A 23,258-nucleotide genomic window follows, 5' to 3' on the forward strand; every position below is an offset into this window, starting at 1 on the left:
AATATTACTACACCTATTAATTACGATTATATCGTTCACAAACGGAAAAACGAATGAATTTAAACTAACTTACGGGAACGATATTCAACGCAAATGGTGAGCAGTTGTCATGTTGGGTACGCACTTTTAGGGAAGTATCCGAAATCGGGGTATTTTGTACTTTTACACTTTCTTGCAGCGGTACCCAAAATTAGATAAATTTTTCTCTCGATGCTAAAATCACAACCGCCCAGGATACACATTGTAGGTTTCTGACTGGGTTTTTCCAACATCCTAGTAAGAAAATACTTCCCTGTTGAAGCGATGTTCTTAAGAAAAGGGTTTCAAATGTTTTAAGAGAGTTCTTAAAAGATGGGACCTTTATAAAGTTTTCTTGTCAAAATTTTTTACTATCGTCTTTTCATTGTTAATACTCATTTTTCTTTGGGGCCTATAACTATTGAAAAAAAAACTCTCTCTTAGATGGCAAGGCTGCATTGTGATATCATTGTAGTGTTTATGAAAATAATAACAAACCAGAAATATTTATTCTTGGTTCACACTCACCGATATATTTCGTGGAACCCACTTTTAGGGAATTCGACTGGCAGACCGTCCTTCACTCTCGACCATGTACTTCGTTTTGGTAGAGTTAATAAAAGCTTATTTTTCCCGCAGTTTTTCTCTTGAGATGTCCGAAGGCCTCTTCCACCACTTTACGATTGATACCGATGATGTTGTCCGCCAAATCTAGACGCATGTCATGTTGACGGCCCGACGGTCTACTTCAGACCATACACCGTGGAGAAAACTCCAGATATCTCACCGACTACCGTGAAGCTGATGTGGAACCGTCAAGGGTGGCACGAATTAGCTGAATCAGTTTTGTTGGGAAACCATGTTTGATTGCTCTTAACTGAATCGTACTCTGCTTTAAAGTCTCTGAACAGATTGTAAGTCTGCAAATTGTGTTCTCCTACAAATGCTACATTAACATTTGCCAACAAAGGCTCCCTGCCACAGTATTAGTCTGTGGTACAGGAATTCTCTCCCCCAAGTTTGCTTGTCGCTCCCGACTTTAAAGAGTTCGACAAGAATGCCGTCCTTCTCAACTGCTTTGCAGTTTTTTAGCTCTTTCCTTACTTTCTTCCATAGAGGGCTTGTCCATCCGATTTCGCGATTTGTTTTGTAAATGCCCTGGAGAAGCACGCCTCCACAAGAACGCGCTTTCAATTCCGACGTTTCTTTAGGTGATGGAGTTTTTTTCAGCCGCTCTTGCTGCTCGATATCTTCCTCCACTCGGACACGTCACAGCCATAGGCAATATGCGAACTCTGGAGCGGTTTAAAACCACTCATTGGATGTGGCTCGAAATAATCTTCTCGGGCTGTAATGCTGTACGTTCAGGTCTCCTCCAACTCGCAGATGGATCCGCTTATTATCTTCATGCCAGTACTCTGCAGTTGTTCTTTCAGTTGATATCCGCTGTATGTTCTACTGTATCTGCCTTCGTCTGTGACTCTGGAAAAGTGTTTATCATCGAACAGATCAGTCTTTCTGAGAGCAAACCTCCCTATTTTAATTAGGGATCCTGCCCGACTTGCGCATTTGCTTCTCCAATAAAGATCTTGATATCATGTCCTGGGCACTCAATGAACGTCTCTTCGAGGAGCTCATAGAACTCCTCCTTCTCGTTATTGGATTCAATACCCGCGCATGCTGGTAGACTTCTTAACTCCGAGTACCGAGTTTCCAAATTTGGTTTTCCTTTTTCGATGGCATACCGATTCTTAAGTTTTATGTTATTCTTCAAATTCTTCATAGTAATTACTATTTGATATTTGGTATTTGGTCTCAAGTTATTTGGTCTCAAGGTAAAGTAAAAGTGAAAAATGGGAACCATTTGCATGGAATGCAATTCCGCCATGGGCGTTTCCTTGTTTCAATGTGCTCGTGTTTGAATACCTAAGCTGAATCCTCTCATAATCCGTCATACACACCGTTAGATGCCCTTCATCTCGTTATCACACCAAGCCAGTAGATACTAAAATCCTGCTCCTTATCGCAACAATAACAGTTGAGAGACCAAGAGCAAGCATCTCTCTCGGATGTACTAAAATCAATTTGTCTGTACAAAAGAAAAAGTTACGTAAACAAACCGCGGCTGCTGGCAGGCAAAATGCACCAGAAATTCACCATCTGTATAGTTTCGGTTAACACACATGTGATTTTTTGGTTTCTTTCTCAATTTGGTTGATTAGCTCTATGTTTTTGTGTTCGAAATGATTCCACAACTGTCACTACTGTTGTAGTATTTAGAACTGAGTTCACTACCGACTGAACTTACTATGACTTTGATGTGTTGATTTACTTTCACTTAGCATAATGTTAACCACGTAGTGGCATGCCACAGATTTCTTTTTTGTTTTCTGTAGAACGCTTGACATATTAGAGTTATTATTTCGTATCATACTGCTTCACACGGTACTTAGCGGATTGGGATGAGTTTTGACATGAAATTTTACTGTCCACTTATAGGTACGCCATCACCCCGAAAGAAACGAAACAACTCCACGCCAACCAAGAAAAATGTCAACGAAAAGAAACAGATACTGCAGCAGCTGGTATCGCCTGCCCCGAACTCCGCTACCAAGGTGAGTGAATGGTTCTACCTTTTTGCTCTGGATTGCACTGCTTGTCTCTTTCTTTCTCGTTCACGTCAGCAGCAGGTAAGCCTTGGTGAACTGATTCAGCTGTCGGAGAACCGACTGAAGGTGAATCACGCCGAGTCCGAATCGGACATTAAGGAGACCACCTTCTCCGACCATTCGCTGTCCGTTTCGTCGATCGTGCGCCAGATATCGGACCCGAAGCTCGAGAAGAAAGTTACCTTCGCACGGCTTCTCAGTAAGGTATCCGCTGAAATTAGCAGCGGATCAGACGATCTCACCAACGTAAGTACCAACCCTCGTGCGTCCTGTTACCACTAACACACTTTGATCCAGTTTGCTTGAGTAATTGATTTATTGACGATTCTTAGCTTCTATGTTGGTTCTCTTCGGAGCAAACTGGCGTTTTGTATCGTTTACTATTACCTATTAATGCAGTTTTACGATTCGATTTTCCTCTTGTTTGAGTTTTGTTTGGATGTTTTTTATACGCTCCTGTTAAAAATTTTCTATCGTTCAATTGGCAGTTGTTTCGTACTCTTTTTCGTTTCTGTTTCGAGTAAATATCTGTTGTATTGCTGTGTTTTTACTGAACCAATGCAAACGTCACTATCGGATTGTTGAGAAAGCAACAACACTAACAAAATTGCACAGAAACGGAAACAGAACATTCGAAAATCAAAAACAAAATATCCTATATTTATTTCTTTGCCAAAAGGGAACAAAACATTGTAGTGCTTTAAGTCTTCCGACCGAAGTTACGCATCGCGCAAATTCCGTACCGCAGTCGCCAAGCACAAACGAAATTCGTTCGCCGCACAGCACTTCCTCGAACCAGGGAAGCGACTCGCTGTCCAGCTCCGAGCTTGCTTTGCATGATTTTGGTTTGCGGGCTCATCGGCGGGTACGGCCGAAGGTGTCCAGTGCCGATTCAATTCTGGCTATGTTTAAAAACTTTGCCACTTCGAGTGCCGGAATAAATCTGCCATCGTCCATCGTGATCTCACCATCCACGACGCCGACGGCGTCCAGTCCGCAGGATGACGTGGCGGGCGATGATGACTCCTCGACGTCGTCCATCCACACCCCGGTCAGCTTTTCTAGTGGCGCACCGGACTCACCCGTATTCTATCGCCAGAGTACGATTGAAGTACCCGTACTCGATGCACTTAGCGCTCACAAAACAACATCCTCGACTACTACTACTACTACTACGCAGATGCACCCGCCCACTATACTGCTGGAGATACCCTCGATTAATAACAAGTGCCTATCCCCAATTAGAGAAATGCCAACACCAATTCCATCACCCGCGTTGACACCGATCATGCCGCGGCCGCACCGAATTCGCTCCTCCCAGAACGCGTATGATGAGTCGATGTCGGTGACGTTCAGTGGCGACTATTCCGGCTACAATGTAAGTTTTCAAGCTAAGTCACGTCCCCTTCTCCTCTTATCACAACGAACTTAATTCCCCTTTTCTGATCGTTTCGCAGAACTCGAAACCAAATGAAATCACAATCGAAATCAATCACCCCGAATCGGATACCGATTCCTCCACCCCGATGAATATGTCCTCTCACAGCGATTCCCTCAGCTCCAGTGGTGGTTCGACCAAGAGTCACAAAACTCCCCCCCAAACCTGTATCTCGATCGATGTTCATCCGCCGACTCCGAAACGGGAAAGAGCGGAACGGCCCCGCGATTTGGTGATTCCCGAGCTCATTATCCAACAGCCGAGCCCAACGAAGGAACGCTCGCAGGTGATCATGTTTCCCGGGTCGCCGCCTCCCCAGCGTGCCAGCATCGGAGAAACCAGTTTTCTCTTCCCCAATAAACAACAACAGAAAAGGTGCGCTTACACTATCGCTTAATCCGTGGTTGGTGATCGATGTTGTCTGTAACTGTAATTGTCATATGTATGTTTGTTTGTGTGTGTAGGTGTACGCGTGCGTGTGCCGCTTGTTGTTGTAGACCCCCCACCCCGTACTTTAATCAAATGACACCCCATTCTTGCAGATTGCTTAAACAATGGGAGAAGCCAGGGTCTCTTGATCTTCCCTTCGAGCCCCCGATGATTACGATCACCTCCAATATGAGTGAGCTCGAGTCGGACGCAGACTGCATGTCACCGGCAGCAACAGGTAAACCGAACGGCGCCACCAGACTTGGCGTGACCGGTAGTTCAGTAGGAATGTGCTATCTCAGCCCGTTTTCGATGTGTACTCGGGGCGATCGTGCGCCCTCTGAAAGTAACCTTAGTTCATCCGGCTACTCTAGTATGGCTAGTCCCGGTCCCAGTAGGTGCGGGTCCAACAATCCGCTTTGTCCCAGTGAAATGGAGGATCCAGGCTCAGGTGAGAATCCCCGACTGTTACCCCCTTGATCCCCTTTATACCACCCCTGGCGACCATTCGCGTCGAGATTAACTTTATTTCCTTTCTTCTCCTCCCGCTTGCGACTCCTTCTTAACCGGTTACTATTTCGCGACGATAGGCCCTCCGGGTAACGGCTATCCTGGGTTGAGCTCTATGCTTGGAGCGAACCGAGGTCGGCAAACATCGATACTGAAGAAACACAACGATTCCGGCAGCGGTAGTGGAACAGTAGCCGGAGGTACCAGCGACAGAAACGAATCGTCCTCTTTCCGCCAGCGATCCGACTCGGAAACCCTCTCCGATGATCCTCTGCTCGAGTCGAACGACGAAGGCATCGGCACGGACCATCTGGACGAGAAGATCGAAGATGGTGAAATCAAAAGTGCCAAAGAGCTGGAGGTTTTTATCGGCAAAGAGTTGATCGAGAATGGCCGATCTATTCTCAACCAGGAAACGGCGTCCATGTCGCAACTGCAGCTACCGTCCATCGTGATACAGTCCGAGAGTGGGTTCGATAAACTGTCGCCGGTCTCGTCGCGATCCGAGAGTCCCCTTAGGTAACTGACGAAGCACACGAACCGTGTTCAGATGTAGGCAACGGTGTGTGTGTGCGCGCTCGAAGGTTGAACTTCTCGTAGAAATTAGTAGTGTCCGGTACCCAGAAAACAAACACATAAACCAAGCGTTGCTCAGCGGTAAATATTATGCTTCATGTATTTTCTTACGACTCACTCAATGCACCCTCAACGGATCCTCTTTTAGCACCAAACCTCTATTTACCTATTTTGTTTACCTAGCTTTGAAATGCAATAAGATTGAATGAGAAGTTCAGCCATCTTGCTATGTATAACACCCACTAACGAATATCCTCAACTAGACACTGTACCACACATAAACCAACAAAAAAAAACAGCCCAGTGCTTCACGATCCAACTGTTCTTCCGTTTTCTAGTGAACGAACCGCCAGTATGGAACGGTTCTCTTCTCTTTTCTACGGTAAAAAAGATCAACAGCTTCCATTTACCGACTCCGACGGTCTGTACGATTTCCCTTCGTCGGACGGTAAGGGTAGCTCTACGACTCATCACCGCAAAAGCACCGGTAGAAGGAGAGAACGACGCAGCTCACGTTCCGGACCCTCACTTTCACCTTCCAAGTCGACCTCGATCTTACTGGATATCCCCCACAAGGACAGTGCCTCCGTTCAGCATTCGGTGGGCTCCAAGCTAACTTGCACCACTCCGACCAGAAAAAGTCCCAGACGACGACCACTCTATCGACACCCGGTGGCGAGCAGTTCCTCGTCGACCGAATCATTGACGTCAACTCGCGAATATGCACAACGATCTAGCAAAGGTAAAACACAACACTTTGCCTTCGCCCGACCACCAAAAAGCTCACGCCCATCTTTCCCTCTCGATTCACTCATTTAAATACGAAATCCTGTTTCTATCCCTGCTCATAAAACGATGCCAGCATTGGGAACACTCACCAAGGAAACCCAGCTGTTCGACTCCGACGATGATACTGGCGAGGTAGGTTGTCTTGCTACGGCCAGCCTCCCGTTTTTACACCAGCAACAACAACATCAACAACAACCAGATGATCAAATAATTTTTATTTTTCTTCCAAACTTTAACATCCAAACTATTCCATTTAACCCGCCCCAAAAGCCCCCGAACCTTATCCTTCCAGCGCCGTCACCATCATCGTCATTTACACTAACAGCTTCTACCACGCAACCCGAGGCACCGCCGCGATTTGCCTGTGCCGACTCTGACCTTTTCCAGCGCTTGCTAAGCTACAAGCTGAACCGACTCTCAGCTACGACTAAGACGGCTACGACTCCGACACAACGACGCGTACCTCCGACGACTTCTTCTTCTTCTACTGGCAAGCAAAGTTCCTCCTTCGGTAGCTACTCCTACACCCGAATCGGCCAAGTTGACGACTACAACGAAGAAGACGATGAGGAACAGGATGGCTACTTCGGAAAGGTTTTGTTCCCGTTTTTACTCCTACCTTTGCTTTGACACCTTATCCTCACCCCCCTCTAAAACTCACTAATCGAACTAGAAATTACACCACCACCAAACACAAAGCAAGAATTAGAGAAATCCGGAAATTTAAAAACACCCGAACTCCCGTTTTGAATTGCTCTGAATACGCAGGTCATCGAGTTGCCGTGCAACTGGATGACCAGTGTAACGTATGCTCTCGTCACTCGGTTACGTAGGTTAGGTTAGAGTTTAGAAGATAGTTGCTGAATGCTGTACAAAAGTTGCAAACATCGCGCGGGTGTGTGTTACCTTGTATGTGTTTGTTTTACCTTGTGCATCGTCTGTTAGTCAATAGCTGAGCCAGTCTATTGTGCCGTGAGGTAGACATACCTATAGATTTGTTTTTGTTTTTATCAGTGTAGAATGTAGTTTGCTTTCGTAGTTCTAGCGTCTAACCTCATTCATGACAACCGAACACACATTCTCATCTCTAGTCGGTTCCATCTATTGGCACGTACCACACTTTTAACTTCAACCATTCATTTTTTTTTATTTTCGAAACAATACTGTACTTGTTCTAATCGGTAGACCTGAACTGATCACACACATAACGACGAGAAACGTGAACCGGGAACGGTTAAGATCATCTAAATTACATCTGAAACCACAATTCAATTTCCGCGCATATATAGTACGCGACACATTAAAACGTTGGCTAATCGAAACATTCGAAAATCTGAATTTGTTTCACAAAAAAAAGTAATTTGGGTTAACGAAAACGATTTGTTGATAGAAGAACAGATTTTTTTGAGTATCAATCTCAAAAGATACCATATTGTTTTATTTATAAATTAAAATCTCGAACTTTACGCTTTACTACAGTCATTAGAGTAAAATCTGCGCAATGACGTTGCTAACAACTCAGGTTCAAATTTATTTAAAATGGACATGCTTCTTTCCGCTTCATCAGAGTCCAGTATCCCTCGTAACGCGGGGCAATTAGGGTTTTCTGTGAAACAATACCCCAGCATATTTTTTTTTTTTTTTTGAGAGTATCCAAATCGATTTTTTATGGTTATTGAACTTAGTTTTTATTTCTATAAAATTGGAAATTTGCTAGAACGATGAATATTTTTTTGACGTTCCACGAATGTTGAATTTTAAAACCTGCGTTGTAGCAGTAATGCAGAATATTATTCACCCTAAATTTATTTTAACATTATCCCTTTCAACAAGTACACTGTCAAAGGAAAGTCATGACAACGAAAGTCAGTGAGATGTATGGAGGCGCGGAAGAAAGAAAAGTTTGTCAGCTGAAGACAGTACATCCTCATTTAGTAGTCGAAGTTGTCACTAAGTTTACTTCGTTTAACTACATCCTGAAGTCTTGTTCTCAATAGAACTTCAACGAAATCAAAACGTTTTCTTTTTCTTCCACCGTAGTTTCCTGATCTACCCATTCTCTCAAATTTAAAATGAAAGTTACACAAAATAAATGCTTTTATCTACAGGTTAACAAGTAAAGTAAACGAGAAATGTCACTTCCAGGCATATGTAGTGCTCTCAGATTTTTTCGGGATGAATAGAACAATGACTTTACTTATGTAATACTTTTTTTCATCCTCCCAGCTGGATTCGAGGCACAATGCTGGTCTTACAAGCCAGTCGTCTTCCGTTTACTCAAAAATTTGAAATTTTGTTTACATTATTCAAACCAAGAAGAATAATTTGTTAAAATTTTCTAATTTTTTGATAGATGAACAAGCGAATGGCGTGAATTAAAGTACATAAATTAATCGACAAAGAACCATTCAAATTTAGTCAAAAGCTTCTAGTCAATAAATGCCTGACATATTCTTAAAGCAAACTTCAAAGAACTGTTATTCAACAAGTATACAGTGGGTTTTAAAGAATTTATCAATTCTCCAAAACAATGTTCCTGTTATAGAAAAAGAAGAATATACTGGATATATCACATTACTTTTGGTTAGAATCGAAGTTATGCTTAGGCGGCATCCATAAATTACGTAACGTTACTAGGGGGTATGGGGAGTATCCTTGAGCGTTACGATTTGTTACACAGGGAAGGGGGAGAGGGGAGTTCAGCGCTACGTAACGAAAAATCTCTGGAGAGACTCTCCAAAAACGAGCATTTTTATCAAGGAAATCCTACTGCAGGGGGTAAGTACTGGTGTTACGTTTCGTTACATATCTGTCCAAAAATTTAGTTTTTTTGCGTTACGTAATTTATGGATGTCGCCTTATACATAATACAACAAAACAATGTAAAAATTAACTTTTTAATAAAAAGGTATTGATTATTTTAACTGCAATAATAATTGTTCTTGAATATTTTTGAACTGGAAATCAAAAATAAACTCAGTTTGATCAATATTCATTACATTAAATTTTATGATTTCTTGCTGTTGCTGGTCCAACCTAAAACTTTTAATGTATTTCCTTCATTTTTATTTATAAGAAAGTAGAAAACAAACACGGGGAAAAAATCTGTTCAGAGAAATAGAATATTATTCAGGAACATGCACACCAGAAGGAAAAATATCTCAAGAGTTTTTCGAAAAAAATATTAGCTCTTTTGATTTTTCTAAGAAAATTCAGTTACGGACCTAGTGTTGGAATGATAAGTGCAATAACATTCGAAATATAGGATTCAAAATATTTGAATACAGCCATTAAACATTTGCGTTCCATCGCAAGTGTAAGCACTTCATGTCAATCCTCTAGACATTATTGTTCATATAATAATCGTATTCAATATAATAATCGTACACCGTCTGACCATGACGCATTTTTACGAACTGAATGTAATTTGCAATTGCATTAATCGACCTTTTCCAAGGTTATTACACATATTTGAAAGACGTTAGTGACTGATTGTCATCAATTTGAAACTGTGGTCAAAATCCGCTGCAGAGTTATTGTCAGCATGAACAGAGTTTCCCCCTGTCGCACAGCGGCAATATATAACACGCAACAATTGATTTTCAGGTATCTGCTTCCATCCGACACCTGAACAATTTGACTGTCTTTCTGTCCAAGCCGCAACACGACACGATACGTATTTTTATGTGGTGGGAAATCTGCTATCAGACACCTGAGAAGATAAATCAGAGAGTTGGATTTAGTTTGCTAGACACGACTCACTAAACTCCCCGTATCCTGCTGATCAATGCACTGCAAGCATAATTTTTATACTTGGGCCCACTATAGTGTAAAACGACCAGTTAAAAACCCGGCTGTGGAAAGTCGAAACAAAATTTTAATCATTTTTTTTCTTGATCAGAATAACACAAGCCCGCATCATGAATGGGTTCATGGGTTTTCAAGGCAGCAAACATTTTTGTAGACACTCCTTATTCACCTTCTTCCTCCTTCTGGGATTTTTTTTTGTTGATTATGCCTGTGATGATAAAAGATGTGCTTTTTCTGCCACATGTACAAACTGCTTGCCAAACAAGATATTTTTTGGGGAATTTAACCATTGTTTTGGTCCTTAAATACTCTTTGATATCTTTTCTGGCCTTTGCAGTGTAATAAGCCAATCCATCCTATCCATAAAAATATCCGCACGACCAATAGTTTTGTCACTTGTTGGTTTCCTTTCAACACTCAAACGTTCAGGAAACCTTTCCAACACATCGTGGAATATGGTTTTGGGCAAATTAAGCTTTTTTGCGAGTTCACGTGAGAAGTCGACATTTTGAGTACTGTTTACGAAATGTTGAAACAAACCAAAGTAGGCAACAGTATAGCAACAGTACCAGCAATGTTTGAGTGAAAAGAGTCGCTTATAGCTTGAATATTACTTGAGTTACGCTGATTTAAAGGTGCCCGGGTTATTGCGGATACAAGCCATAATATGCATTTTAGGATGGCACGTTTTCGTTACACTTTCCATCCATCAAAGTAAGACGTAGTCCCACGTCAAAAAGTTAAAGTTTATCTGATTCGCTAATAATTTCTATTCTTATTTTATCTATATCTCTGCTCTTTTTTCGGACACTCTGAATGAAGCAATTTGTAGGATATTAGCCTAAGAACTCAGAAAAAAATATATGAGATTTGTTGCCAGTTGCTTGAATATGAATTGAAAAAAAAAAACATTTTTTTTAAATTTCAACAAAATAAGTTCAAATTTCTCAATTTCGATTGAATTTCCTAGTTGTCTTGTGGTGGTATTTCGAAAAATACTTACGGTTCAAATGATTTGGAACATGTTTCCAAAATTTATATTGATATTTTTTTTTAGAGGCAGTGTAGTAAATTGTTGTTTCACACTATATATCTTTTATATATACTATACATCTTCAATACAATATTTTATTACAATCTGTAGTAAATTGAAAATAGGACAATCATTTCATGACAAAGATTCAAAACCTTTGTTCAGGTTAAAACTTCAGAATTCCAAATTATAAAAAACGGTTTCAGGGGTATTCCAGCAACTGGCAACACGTCCGATAAAAATTTAAATATTTTCTGAATTCCTTGGCTAATTTCCTTCAAATTGCGCCATCCAGAATAACCAATATCCAAACAGAGAAATCAACAAAATGTATGCAATCAGAGGTAATTTGTTTTTTTTTTTTTTTTTCTTAAGAATGCTATAACTCGAGGTTTGCTCATAATATCTCTGAGTGGTAAGTGTTTTTCATTTCAAATTTTCGCAGAAATACGATGAAATTGCCAAATTAATTTCAAAATATACTCATTTGCCGAAAAATGCAGTTATACTTATTAAATGCAATATAACATATCTGCCAATACTGCCGCTTGAAATTGATATTATTTTCAGATTACTTGACTAATTTCCTCCAAAAATGATATACCAGTTATTTTTACCGTTATGTAATTGTAGCCATTATTAAAAGAAACGTTTAATTTGTTTTTCAATCGAAAGATAATAAGGGTTTCTGACGAACCCTGGTGCTTCTATCAAATGGGGTCTAATGGGGGTCTCATGGGGGTCTAATCGGAATAAAAAGTGAAAATTTTGCATAATGACCTTACATGAACAATTTACCAAAGTTCAAATCAAATCTGAGAAGCCCAATTTGGTTTTAAAAATAACGAGTAAGCGTGTGTCTATTTGCTGTTTTTTTTTTTTTAAATTTATATAAATTTATAAATATGAAGAATTGTTCAAGAAAATTATTTGTAATAGTTATGCTAAATTTTGAACTCATTTGAAATTTTTTTAAAAATTTAAGGTTTATGTGAATTTTTCATTTTGAAAATTACTGAATTCTTACGTTTTGTGAATTTTTTACTGAGTATCTACAATTATTTTTGTCATTATATCAAACAGGTTTCAAATTAAGGTAATTTTTAATGCTAATTTAGTACATTTTTGAAAGTAAAATGAAAAATATCATCGCAGACTAACAAACGTAACACTGGAATCTAGCTCTATCGCCGCAAAAAAGAGCATTCCAAATTTTCCAGTCACTTATTTTTGTAGTTGCCAATTTGACACATGCACGTATGCTAGCACTGCTGCCGAAATACAGGAAGTGGCAGGAACACGATAACAGATGGTGCTAGTGTTACTTACGTAAACTCAGGAGTATGACGTATAATCAGTGATGGCATAAACTCATGCAAAGTTGAACTGAGTAGGGTAATGTATCATGATATCATGATATATTACATGTAATCATAAATAATATATATTTATCGGAAAAGTCTATCTGTCTAGTTTACAGAAATAACAATTCGTAGAAAATCTGACATAAATTCATTTAAATATATCGTTTTCCCTGACCATAGAATTTGTATCATGATCGGACCAGGGTGAATCATGATCGGACCAAAAAATGTATCATAATCGGACCAGTGTGCTTCTGAGACTTCAAGCGATTTTCCGCTTCGCGTGCTGGGCTTTACATGCACAGTGTTTGGTTTGGCCTTGATATATTAGATATTTATTCGTGATTCTAAAATTATTTTCAAACATTTTTCATATTAGTGCGAAAACGTTATGAATTATATTTGAGCTTCCAATACGGCAAATTTGCTTATTGAATTTGTGGGTGTTTTTTCGGTAGCAGTTTCGCTTTACCGATAGCTCACTCTACCAGCACAATTTTGAGAAACGATGTATGATCAACTTGAAGTCCCCAAGTAGTACTACAAATTTCCGAATATTGCAATGCTCTAACTTTTATGCCTGAAGTGCGATATTCAGCCAATGGTACTTGTTACGGGAGTTACCTCACGGTGAAATATATTTCACTCTCACGCTCACTTCAGACTTATTTTCGATTCCATCTAAAGTGAAGTGACAAAAATTAGCTCCGTGAAGTGAGATTGACAGTAAAGTGAAAATGAGAATGTGACAAGTGAAATGAGTCCTAGAAAGTCGAGTGAAAAAATTCCTCGCGAAACGTCACATATAAATTTTCATATATTTTAATTTATCACTCTCTCGTACTGTTCGAAAATTCGTGGGAAAAAGTGCTTCCTACATAAGGATGACTGAGTTATATTTTCCCTATTTGAAGCATAGTGGACTATTTATAGTGAAGTTTTAAATAATTTTGCTTTAGTTTGATAACCTTACATTGTTTTTGAGAGGTTTTATTCTATAAAAAATAAGCTTCATCATTTATATTCTGTTCCAATGAATTAAACTTGAAATCCTTCATTGGGTATATCAAGCATAAGCAAAGTGGAGCAGTTATGTCTCAGAAGTAAGTCGGTCCGATCATGGTTCAATGCTGGTCCGATCATGATACAAAACAGGCTTTCGCGTTTCACCAATAATTCAAACTTTAAAGCAAATATTTCATATAAAAAGTGTTCCTACATTGAATTTAAATTTTACAGAAGCATATTACTGGAAAATATACTGCAATCTTTAAATATTCGATTCTAAAATCACTGCTTGAAAACAAGACTTGGTAACAATTGTAAGGGCAAATTGTGCTCGAAAATAGACCAGTTTTTGAAACTTTTTTATTAATAGTAATACTTAAGTAATCTAAATGAAACTTTCTGAACATCATCAGAAGAAGTTTTTTGATGATGAGGGTACGTATTTGATACAGTTTTTTATTCAATAGTTGAGAAATCTTGCATATAAAAAAATGGTCCGATCATGGTACATTTTCTGACTGGTCCGATCATGATACAACACCCTAACCTTTTTCCAGATTTGTATTCAACTTGAATCTGCTTCCTTACAAGAGTTTGAGTTTTTTTGCACTTCACACTCTGATCGATTGAGTTTAAGTGCATGCAACCCGAAAAAAAAAATAACATAAAAAAAACCCTAAAAGTTGCTGTAATTGTACATAGTTTTACCATAATTTAACTATGTTTTTCATTGCAAATACATCATTTTTACATTAAATATCATTGTCCAGAACAATGAAAAACATTGTTTTGCCATTTTTATGGCAATATGGCCTCATTTGTTTAGTAAGCAATTTGCAACCCATGATTTTTCTCGACCACAGTGTCAGTGGTACCGCTTCAAAATTTGGTAACGCGACTGTTATATCAGGTTTGACGTTCATAGAATGGCCTAGCGTAAACTATTGTTATAACAATGAGATATTAACAAGTGAGTAAAATAAGACGTTTGTGTATATTAGTAGCAAAAAATAGACAAAAACATGTGCTTTAGAGGGTTGTGACGTAAATCTCGGTCAACGAGAAAGTGCTATTTAAAAAGGTTGGCATTGTTGAATTTTCAGCTCAAAACTTTTACAACTTGTGGATAAATCTTTTAAAAAATCTACTGTTTAATGTCCAATGTAATGGGATCTCACCATCCCTTATCTCTTATCTTTTACTCATGTATTCTGTTGGTTGCAAACAAATGACTTACTGTTGAAAGAAAGAAAGTTTCTTTAAAACACCAGCTTGTATTCAAACTTTAGGCCGATTTTCAGACCATTTTTTTTATTCTTCAGTTAGAGAAAACTGCCTCCTATTTTCGAAGCTAAGTCACAGCATTGTTTATACGGCCACACTCGCAATGTTGTATTGATGCGATGCGAAGCATCTTTCAATGAGAAGTGTTGTTTTCACCAATACGCATCAGGTTGCCAGATATCAAAGATGACTAGAACAAGATACCCGACTCTTGCAGAATTCATCGGACATGATTGTCGCTGCGCGTGAGCAAAAGTCGAACTAATTTATACACTGTTAATTTGATGTATACTTGACGTCAAAATCAACTGACGACAAGGCCAAGACATGACTGCTGACAGATGAAACAGTTTTTTTAGTATCCATGTGAACGACTGTACGGTGCTGCCATCTCAAAAATAATAAAGATGTGTACGAATGTTTAGATTATTATCGGCGCATCGTTTAAAATTGAGCGTACCATCAGAACTTCCTGATAACCGCTATGAGCACACTCTACAGCCAAGTTTTCCACTCTTACCGAGGTTAATAAAGTTAATAATTAACGATAAAACTTCTACAAATATTTCCACCAAAAACCAAACGCGAGATTTCTAGGTTGATAAGGCAATCATAATAATAACAATAAAACCGCTCTAGAAGCACTTGGAAATCGTGGCATTACCTCTTTAGAAGCGACATCAAGTCATTGCGCTCTGTTACTAGTAACAATAAGTTCAATTTAACTTATCATCGCTTGACACCAACCACACTAGCTAAAGCTTATTGTGCTACTTTACACAAATCATAACATTTGCCTCATATTCATATGAATATGTACCGGGTTTGTATATTCTGCTCTTTTTTACAACAATAGAAAATGTGAGAAAATGATATGTTTATATATGACAATATAGCGTTGATGAGAGTGTTGTACATAATTTATGTCCTCGCTACTGTCGGAAGGATTTACAAGACACTATTGATATACTGCAAAATATTACCAATATTCAATATTAAAAAGTATTTACCGTTCAATTTTCGGGAACCCCTCTATCAATATCATTATCATTATCGTTGGATGATGTCAATTGACAGATAAACGATGAAATATCAAAATATATCAACCAGGGTTGATATTTGTTGACACTCTTGAGTGAAAGTGAAAAAAAAGCATCCATAAACGTTATTTTTTTACAATCCTTTCAGAGTTCTCCTTTCCCGCTTTTTGCATGGAAGTGAACTGTCAAAACACCTCATTATATTTCATGCGATGAAAGCAAGACAACAAAATCAGTTTATCAGTTAACGAAGATTGTCAAGGCATCGGTCAGTCTCAGTGAAAAAGTGTTTCGGTGAGGTTTATTTTGGTTGAGTGGACTGTTTGTTTTTCTTTTTCGTTTTGAAGTGAAGATCATTTGGTTGGATTTGTCGTCAAATTTTATTCCGTAACCGTAAACAATGCGCGCGATCTATTTCATCTGAGTATAACAGCAGTGTATCTGAAAGAGTGCTGCGATCATTGGAAGTGAAAATTGAAAATGATTGGCTGTAATTTTCGAAGAATTTTGCTGGTGAAAATGACTTTTATCAGCACTGATATCAACCAATATGGTGTAATATTATCGAAATATTTTTCATAAAAATGAAGGCACACACACTATTTAAATTACAATTTCCCAGGGGACATTTTCTGTGATATATGAAGACACTCGAGAATTTTAAACGCGACTCCCATGTTACCTGGTTGGCGACATATCAAACTTTATATATGGCAATACCGGCAATACCATTGAGTGGAAAAAATTACAATATCATTATCATTATTATCATTAAGCGTCGAACTGGCCACCTTTTTTAAATACAATCTTGAACAGCTCAACGATCGATGACGGACTATGCACGGTATATCGGTTTTGCTCATAGTGACAATTTTATGAGAATTTAAGTCATCAGATGGCAGCACTAACCGTCGCAAAGTGGTCGTGTTCAAAATGTATGGAAAATCTGGAAGTTGGGTATCTTATTCCAGTTATCTTTGCAAATATATATTCAACTCAAAAATTATCAATATTTAAGGTGAAACGGGATTGTGGTCTTTTCCTATACAGTTTTGAGGTTAGAGTTCTTTTTACTTTTGTAGTTTGAGCATAAAAAATTCGGCTTTCACTTAATAAACAGCACTCAAATTGCTACTTCAGGCATGCAACAGTTGTGAAAACAATTAATCAAAGTCTCATGTACGTAGTCTTCATAAATCAAGATAAAATTAGATTGCAAAATTCGAGTTGATCGCGACCACGTCCCGTTTCACCTTAAGATTTTCTCATGCATAATGGACCTTATTCTCGGCAATAATGTAAGGCATTTGAGGACTGAAATATGCTTTTTCAATGTATTGTAACGAGTAATCTCGACATTGCGACATCCGGTTTTAATACCCGCAATAGCGAATTTACTTAAAATTACATACGTTACACCCTTGTCGGTAGGCTTCAAGGGGGAAGGTTTTTCTAAACAAAATTCGAGGTGCAAAAACGTAACAGAGAAATATTCTTTTGTATTTATTAAAAATTAAGTTTGGACATGAGACAAACAAAAATTTGACAGACCTAATCAAAATCTCGCTCGAAGTTGCAGAAGAAAGGCCGTTACACGCTAAACAAAATAAAACGAACCTACGTGTTGCTTTCTTGATTATTTTTTCGAAGTTCAAATCAATTATTGAGATTCTGTATGTAATAATGAATAAAATAGGGTATAAAGTTATTCAAAACATTACATATACATGTAAACTTACCTAAATTCACGGAAAGCTGACAAAAACGAATTGTTCGCATTGCTTATGCTCAACGTCTGCTTACAGTTCACAGTTCCAATCACAGATCATTTTTCCTCCATTCAACCCACCATAAGGGCTCATTCAAATAATACATAACGCGCTCAGGGGTGGGGGGGTATTCAGCGAAGCGTTACATTGCGTGTGGCAAACATGTAAAATTGCGTTACGTGGGGGTGGGTGGGTATTGAAAATTGCCAAACTCCGCGTTATGTAATATTTGAATGGTTCCTAATGCTGCTGCTGCTGCTGATGCTGCTAGTGTAAATAAACCTAGTGATTGCACACTTTCATCTGCCTCGCAACGGACCCTTGGGTGTATAGTAAAACCCGCAGCGTTTCAAATGAAAGTGTGTTCATGCTTTCAACTAGAAAAACAAACGTGAATGTTGCAAAAAACACTCTAGATTTCCATCGTTCAAGACAATTTTTTGAGCATGCATAATTTTATCCTCCCCCTAGGATGTGTCTAGCCAAATACTGCCCACGGTGACAATCGAAGATATCAGCCGGCCGAAGAGTAAAATTGGACGTCTTCGAGCTATCGGAAACCAGATTCGGTAAGAACCTCGAAGCGCTTAGTATGGCGATACTAAATTTTCTACCCAATTTTCAGGTTCCTTCGCCGGCTGGAGCGATCCATCCAACGGAAGGACCGTCTGATGGCGGCTTCGGACGAAGACGGTTCATCATCGCGGGAATCTCCGCGGGTGACTTCTCCTCTACTAAAAGGCCAGGATAACAGTCCAATGGCAGGCAGCAGTCGGACCAAAGTGGATCTGACGATGACGACACCGGAGGGGTCCAACGATCGAACCACCCTGCAACTGTTGACCCCCTCAAGCATAGCCGGTACCAAGTCGCGCCAGAATTTTAAAATGTCCCGTCAGAAACGGATAGCGAACAGCCGCGGGGGAGGCGGATACGGTGAACAGCCGTGGCCAGAACGGGAGCACCGGCTGCTCGGCAGCGGTGATGTAAATAGTGAATAGAATGTAAATATTCCAGAGTAGCAGTTTTTTGCGTTCAACGTATTATCTCTCTTCCAACGGAAACCGTCTGCAATAAGAAACCTGATAAAGACAAAACAGAAATTAGTACGCCATGTTTATTTTCAGCTAGCTGAATTAACTTTCAAAGCACAAATCTAGAAATGAACGTCGTGACTTTTAGTCGTAAGTTGTACATACGAGCTCACTATAATCTTAAAAGCAAAAAATAAACGCTGACCACTTTCAGCCATTTTCGGCTTGAATGAGAGAATAGGTGAAACGTCACACTGATCAAAACTAAAATGAAAGCAACCAAACTCTACAGCAATACTTAGGCAACTTTTTTCTAAAATCGACAAATTAAAGCAAAATATAGCGCGTTTAGGGCAGCCTGCGACACATTTGAAGAAGCTGAATGTTTTTGTATTCTATTTTACACTGGCTACCCAAAAACAAAATTAAAACAACAACAAAAATCTCACTGTGCTATCCTTAGGATCTCGGTAAAATCTACCTGCGTCCAGCATCGAAACTTGCAACATTCGAATGTGTTCAGTTTAGTTTAGAATCGATTCGCACCGACACACACACCCATCATCATCATCATCTTCTCGGCGGTTTATCGATCTTGTTGACTCGAGTCGACCTTCAAGGGTCTGTAAATAATTGGTAGTGAAGTGCAGTACAAGCTAGTGACCATTCAGTAAGAATTAAACAAAATTTGTAAACACATCAGCTCTGAACGAAAACCAAATCAACGGCACAAACGGGATGTAATCTGTCGATCAATTAAATTGAGACTGATTATAGTAGAGCACGTAAAAGGGGGAGTGTAGCGTTAATGCCGCGAGTTGTTGATCGAAATTTTCAGGTTTCATCCCAATCATTTAACCCCTCCGTATGAAAAGCGTGTACTCGGAGTAGTTATCACATAGATTTATTGCCTTGTTTGTATTGGCAGCACTGGCACCGAAGACAGGTCCTACTATGAGGTTATAATTTCTTATATATTTTCCAATTTTTTCGTTCATAACCAAATAGCAAACATGCATACATGATTTTATCATGCATAGCATCGAAGCGGCATACTTTTTAACTATTTTTTATCCAGGAATGGCTGCTTCGCAAGTTCCAAAATGGCGCTGGATATCCACTTTTCTCCTAAATCATCACATGCCATCTTTTTTAACCTGGTCAACCAACTTTATTTAAAAGTTGAAGAGAATATAACATTTACTGTCACTTCGAGCAAACAAATGTCATTAATTTCTCAATGCAGTGCTGCCATACAACAAAGTGCTACCTGTAGACGGTAAAATCGAATCAACCATACAAGCTCTTAGCAAGAACGATAGCCGATTTATGTACTCAGTTAGATCTCTATATCAACTTGTTATCTTAGGTAGTAAAATATTCTGCTATTTTTTCGTACAATCAACTAAGTTTTGTGCTTTCAAAACTATATATCTTAACGAGAAGCTTCAAATTCCTGAGCAAACAAAATACGGGTCGGTCAATCAACTGTTTAACGAATTCTATTGAATGCTTGCTGCCTTCTCCCATCTCCCAGTGATGTCCAAAACCGAACACTCAATTTTATACAAACTATTATCGAAACTTATCGCCCTGTTAACAATCTTTCTAACTGTTGTAACCTGTTGATACATAACTACTTGAAAGCTAATATCACTCCTGCCAGCATCATCTACTTCGTACGGTCCTGCCTTACCAAAGGAGACACAGAGTAAAACGCATTCCGCTTAAACCTGCGACGCCTGTACCAACAACGGGATGTACTTCAAACCAAAGAGAGCAGAAAAAAAACTTTCTACCGAATCTATACCATGATTATCATTACAATCCCTCCTGCACAAAGCTTTTTCGACGTTTTCTCTGACATTGACATCATTAAGGTAGCGCCATTGTTGATTATTGATCCTTCGCCCAAACGGTGGACCAAATGATTGATTAATCACAATAACCGGAAGCAAAACTAATACAAAAAGAAAAAAAAAGGAGAAAACACAACTTCTGTGATAGCCAAAATTAAACAACTAACTTTTTTATATAAATGAGTGTTAATTTATCTTACGATTCTATGACAATGAAATTAAACGTTTAAAAAAATCCACTTAGATGTGACTTGCTAGGGTAAGAAGAATTTACGGATTCTATTTATTGCAGAGTTTGTGTGTGTTGTTTTGTTTCCAATATCAATTCTATTGCCGAACAGTTGTTGATTCCTGTTTAAAAAAAATAAATTACGATTTGAATATACCACAGTAATAATCATTGGCCGCAATAATCAATCGAAAATGATGTGCCCCCCTCCCGCTTCACTTAATATTATATTATAGCCTCCCTGTTGGAGTGCGATCGGAATACATTTGCACACCCTAACAAAGCAGTAGTCATGGTTAAAAAAAAAACCGATTTACCGATTGTGTGTGTAATGAATCTCCCATTAAATGCATTTATCCCGTTAATAGCTTCCAAACCTGGCCGCAGATGCCGCAAGCAACTGAACTAAAACAAAAAAAAACAGCACCGAATCGGATAAGTTAAGTGTTTTAATTGTCGCGCCCACTGTGAGCAAAATAAAAAAAAACTTTACCGTTACTAATGCAACACAACCGAACGTGGCCAGTTTGAGGGGCACCCGGCCCGGCAACGTAGCAAAACTTAGGACATACCAATATGTGCACTTTTCATTCCAACAGGTAGATGTTAGAGTTTCACACAGACACAGCAAAGAAAGGAAAAATAAATATTCGAGAAAAAAGGGGAAGCTAAACTGTTACGAAAGCAAAAGAAAAAAAGACACAAGACAAAGCAAAAACCAAACAAAAACACAGTTCATTTTACCGGATAGCTTGTTCAAAACAATTCACTAACAATAAGCAAACATGAAAATGAAAACCGCAACTAGTGGGCTGGTATGGATTGAAAAATAAAAAAAATGTGAAAATAAACTCAGTTTCAGCGTCATTTTATTTGAAAGATGTGTCTTCCAAATCCAATCCGTTTTTATGAAAACTAAGGTACTTGTGCGCTTTGATGTCCAGCAACGTGTATATCATCGAAACACACAACTTTGTGAAAGACACAAAAGAAATAGCTTCTGCAAAGACCAAGTTATAGTTACACCTAGTTACACCTTGGAGAAATGGTATCTTCGGCAAAATGGTAGATAATGTTGTCACAAAAAAACCATGCTGTAGACTTTTTACTTATTTTGAAGATACACCGTTTCGTATTCGTAAGTCCTTAGTTCCGATTTTGTTGAATATCTAAAAAAACTGTAGTGTTCATAAACAGCTTTTTAGTGGAGTTTAAAGTTTTCGAGATAAATCTTTTCGAAAATTTCTTCCAAAACAGACTAACCCTCTTCAAAAATAACGCTTGAGTTGAATGGGCCAAATACCTGTCAAAAGCAGAAGTAAATCTATATTCGTATAAAAAATACTCATGTTCTGTTATTTACCTATTGTGCATGAAACTGCTCTAAAGACCTCTTTACGTGTTGAGGAAAACATAAACATATCGCTGTTTTGTTTGCATTGCTACGTTTTGAGCAGTGGGACAAATATTCAGTTGGACACCTATTGTATGTTTAAACATTACTTGGTTTTGAATACACTTTTAATCCGTGACCAAGAATCGGAAGAAGCTGCTGGACGTTATCGGCAAAAAATAGCAAAAAGTGGTAAAAAGTTGAAACAACTATATGCGGTGATTTACAGTTTGGAGAAAACAAAAGCGCCTTTATACCCCGTTCACACGACACCGCATATCACCTGATATCAGATAATTCGTGCTATGGAGGCCATATCACCATCCATATCCTCTGATATCCCATACAACCGAGCCGTCATATTATATCACTTCTACTACATGATATCGCGGATATTCGAAAACCAATAAAAACCAGATGACATTTGACGCAACCCTAGAGATTTTACAATTCGCGTTGCAAACGAAATAGAAAAAAGGAAATATTTTTGCTTTTGTCACCCTGCACATTTTGACAATTGCATATGAGAGTTCGCGTTGGTGCGAGCCAACTAGCTGGTATCTCTATCCTCACTGCATTACTTTTGTTGTCTTGTTTTTGCTTTGACCTGTTTTCGTTTCCTTCTCTTTTCAATTACCAAAGCATCTCGCTATAGTGTGAACACCCGAAGTGATACCCGATAATATCTGGCGATATCAGGTGATATACGGGGTAGTCTGAAAAAGGCATTACACGTTTGCTAGCGTGCGTAGGTGAAAAGTTACTTATCTCTCTACAGGCAATGTGTTAAATAGAGAAGTTCCGGCAGCCAGGCTTTGAAATGGTCACGGTAGAATCACTTGTCACTGCGATAATCGTCTTATTTTTCCTCTGACTGTGTCAAGGGTCGCTGTCTTAAAAGGGTAGAAGATCTACTAGTTATGGTAGCACCAACTGTTGCGGTATCGCATTTAAGTGCAACGTTTAAACTAATAAGAATCGAATTATTTATGCCACCTATTGAAGA

The 23,258-nt window shown here is 38.8% G+C and overlaps 1 protein-coding gene across 7 annotated transcripts in view; it reads left to right on the plus strand.

Moving 5' to 3' along the window:
- The window catches only part of LOC129718573 (uncharacterized), a 310,807-nt gene extending 290,970 nt beyond the window's left edge, over positions 1-19,837 (plus strand). For 3 of the 7 annotated variants that reach the window (XM_055669465.1, XM_055669467.1, XM_055669466.1), the window contains 11 exons: positions 2,518-2,633; positions 2,706-2,933; positions 3,367-4,065; positions 4,145-4,500; positions 4,668-5,005; positions 5,145-5,583; positions 5,979-6,382; positions 6,503-6,561; positions 6,700-7,023; positions 18,209-18,306; positions 18,363-19,837. In XM_055669465.1, coding sequence (XP_055525440.1) covers positions 2,518-2,633; positions 2,706-2,933; positions 3,367-4,065; positions 4,145-4,500; positions 4,668-5,005; positions 5,145-5,583; positions 5,979-6,382; positions 6,503-6,561; positions 6,700-7,023; positions 18,209-18,306; positions 18,363-18,738 — 3,437 coding nt within the window. In that variant the 3' untranslated portion in view covers positions 18,739-19,837. The remainder of the gene's footprint in view (positions 1-2,517; positions 2,634-2,705; positions 2,934-3,366; positions 4,066-4,144; positions 4,501-4,667; positions 5,006-5,144; positions 5,584-5,978; positions 6,383-6,502; positions 6,562-6,699; positions 7,024-18,208; positions 18,307-18,362) is intronic. The other 4 variants (XM_055669469.1, XM_055669470.1, XM_055669468.1 and 1 more) reach the window with 3 other exon arrangements.
- The last annotated feature ends 3,421 nt before the right edge of the window (positions 19,838-23,258 follow it).

The sequence above is a fragment of the Wyeomyia smithii genome, chromosome 1, assembly GCF_029784165.1.
Source record: "Wyeomyia smithii strain HCP4-BCI-WySm-NY-G18 chromosome 1, ASM2978416v1, whole genome shotgun sequence".
NCBI classification, from domain to species: Eukaryota; Metazoa; Arthropoda; class Insecta; order Diptera; family Culicidae; genus Wyeomyia; species Wyeomyia smithii.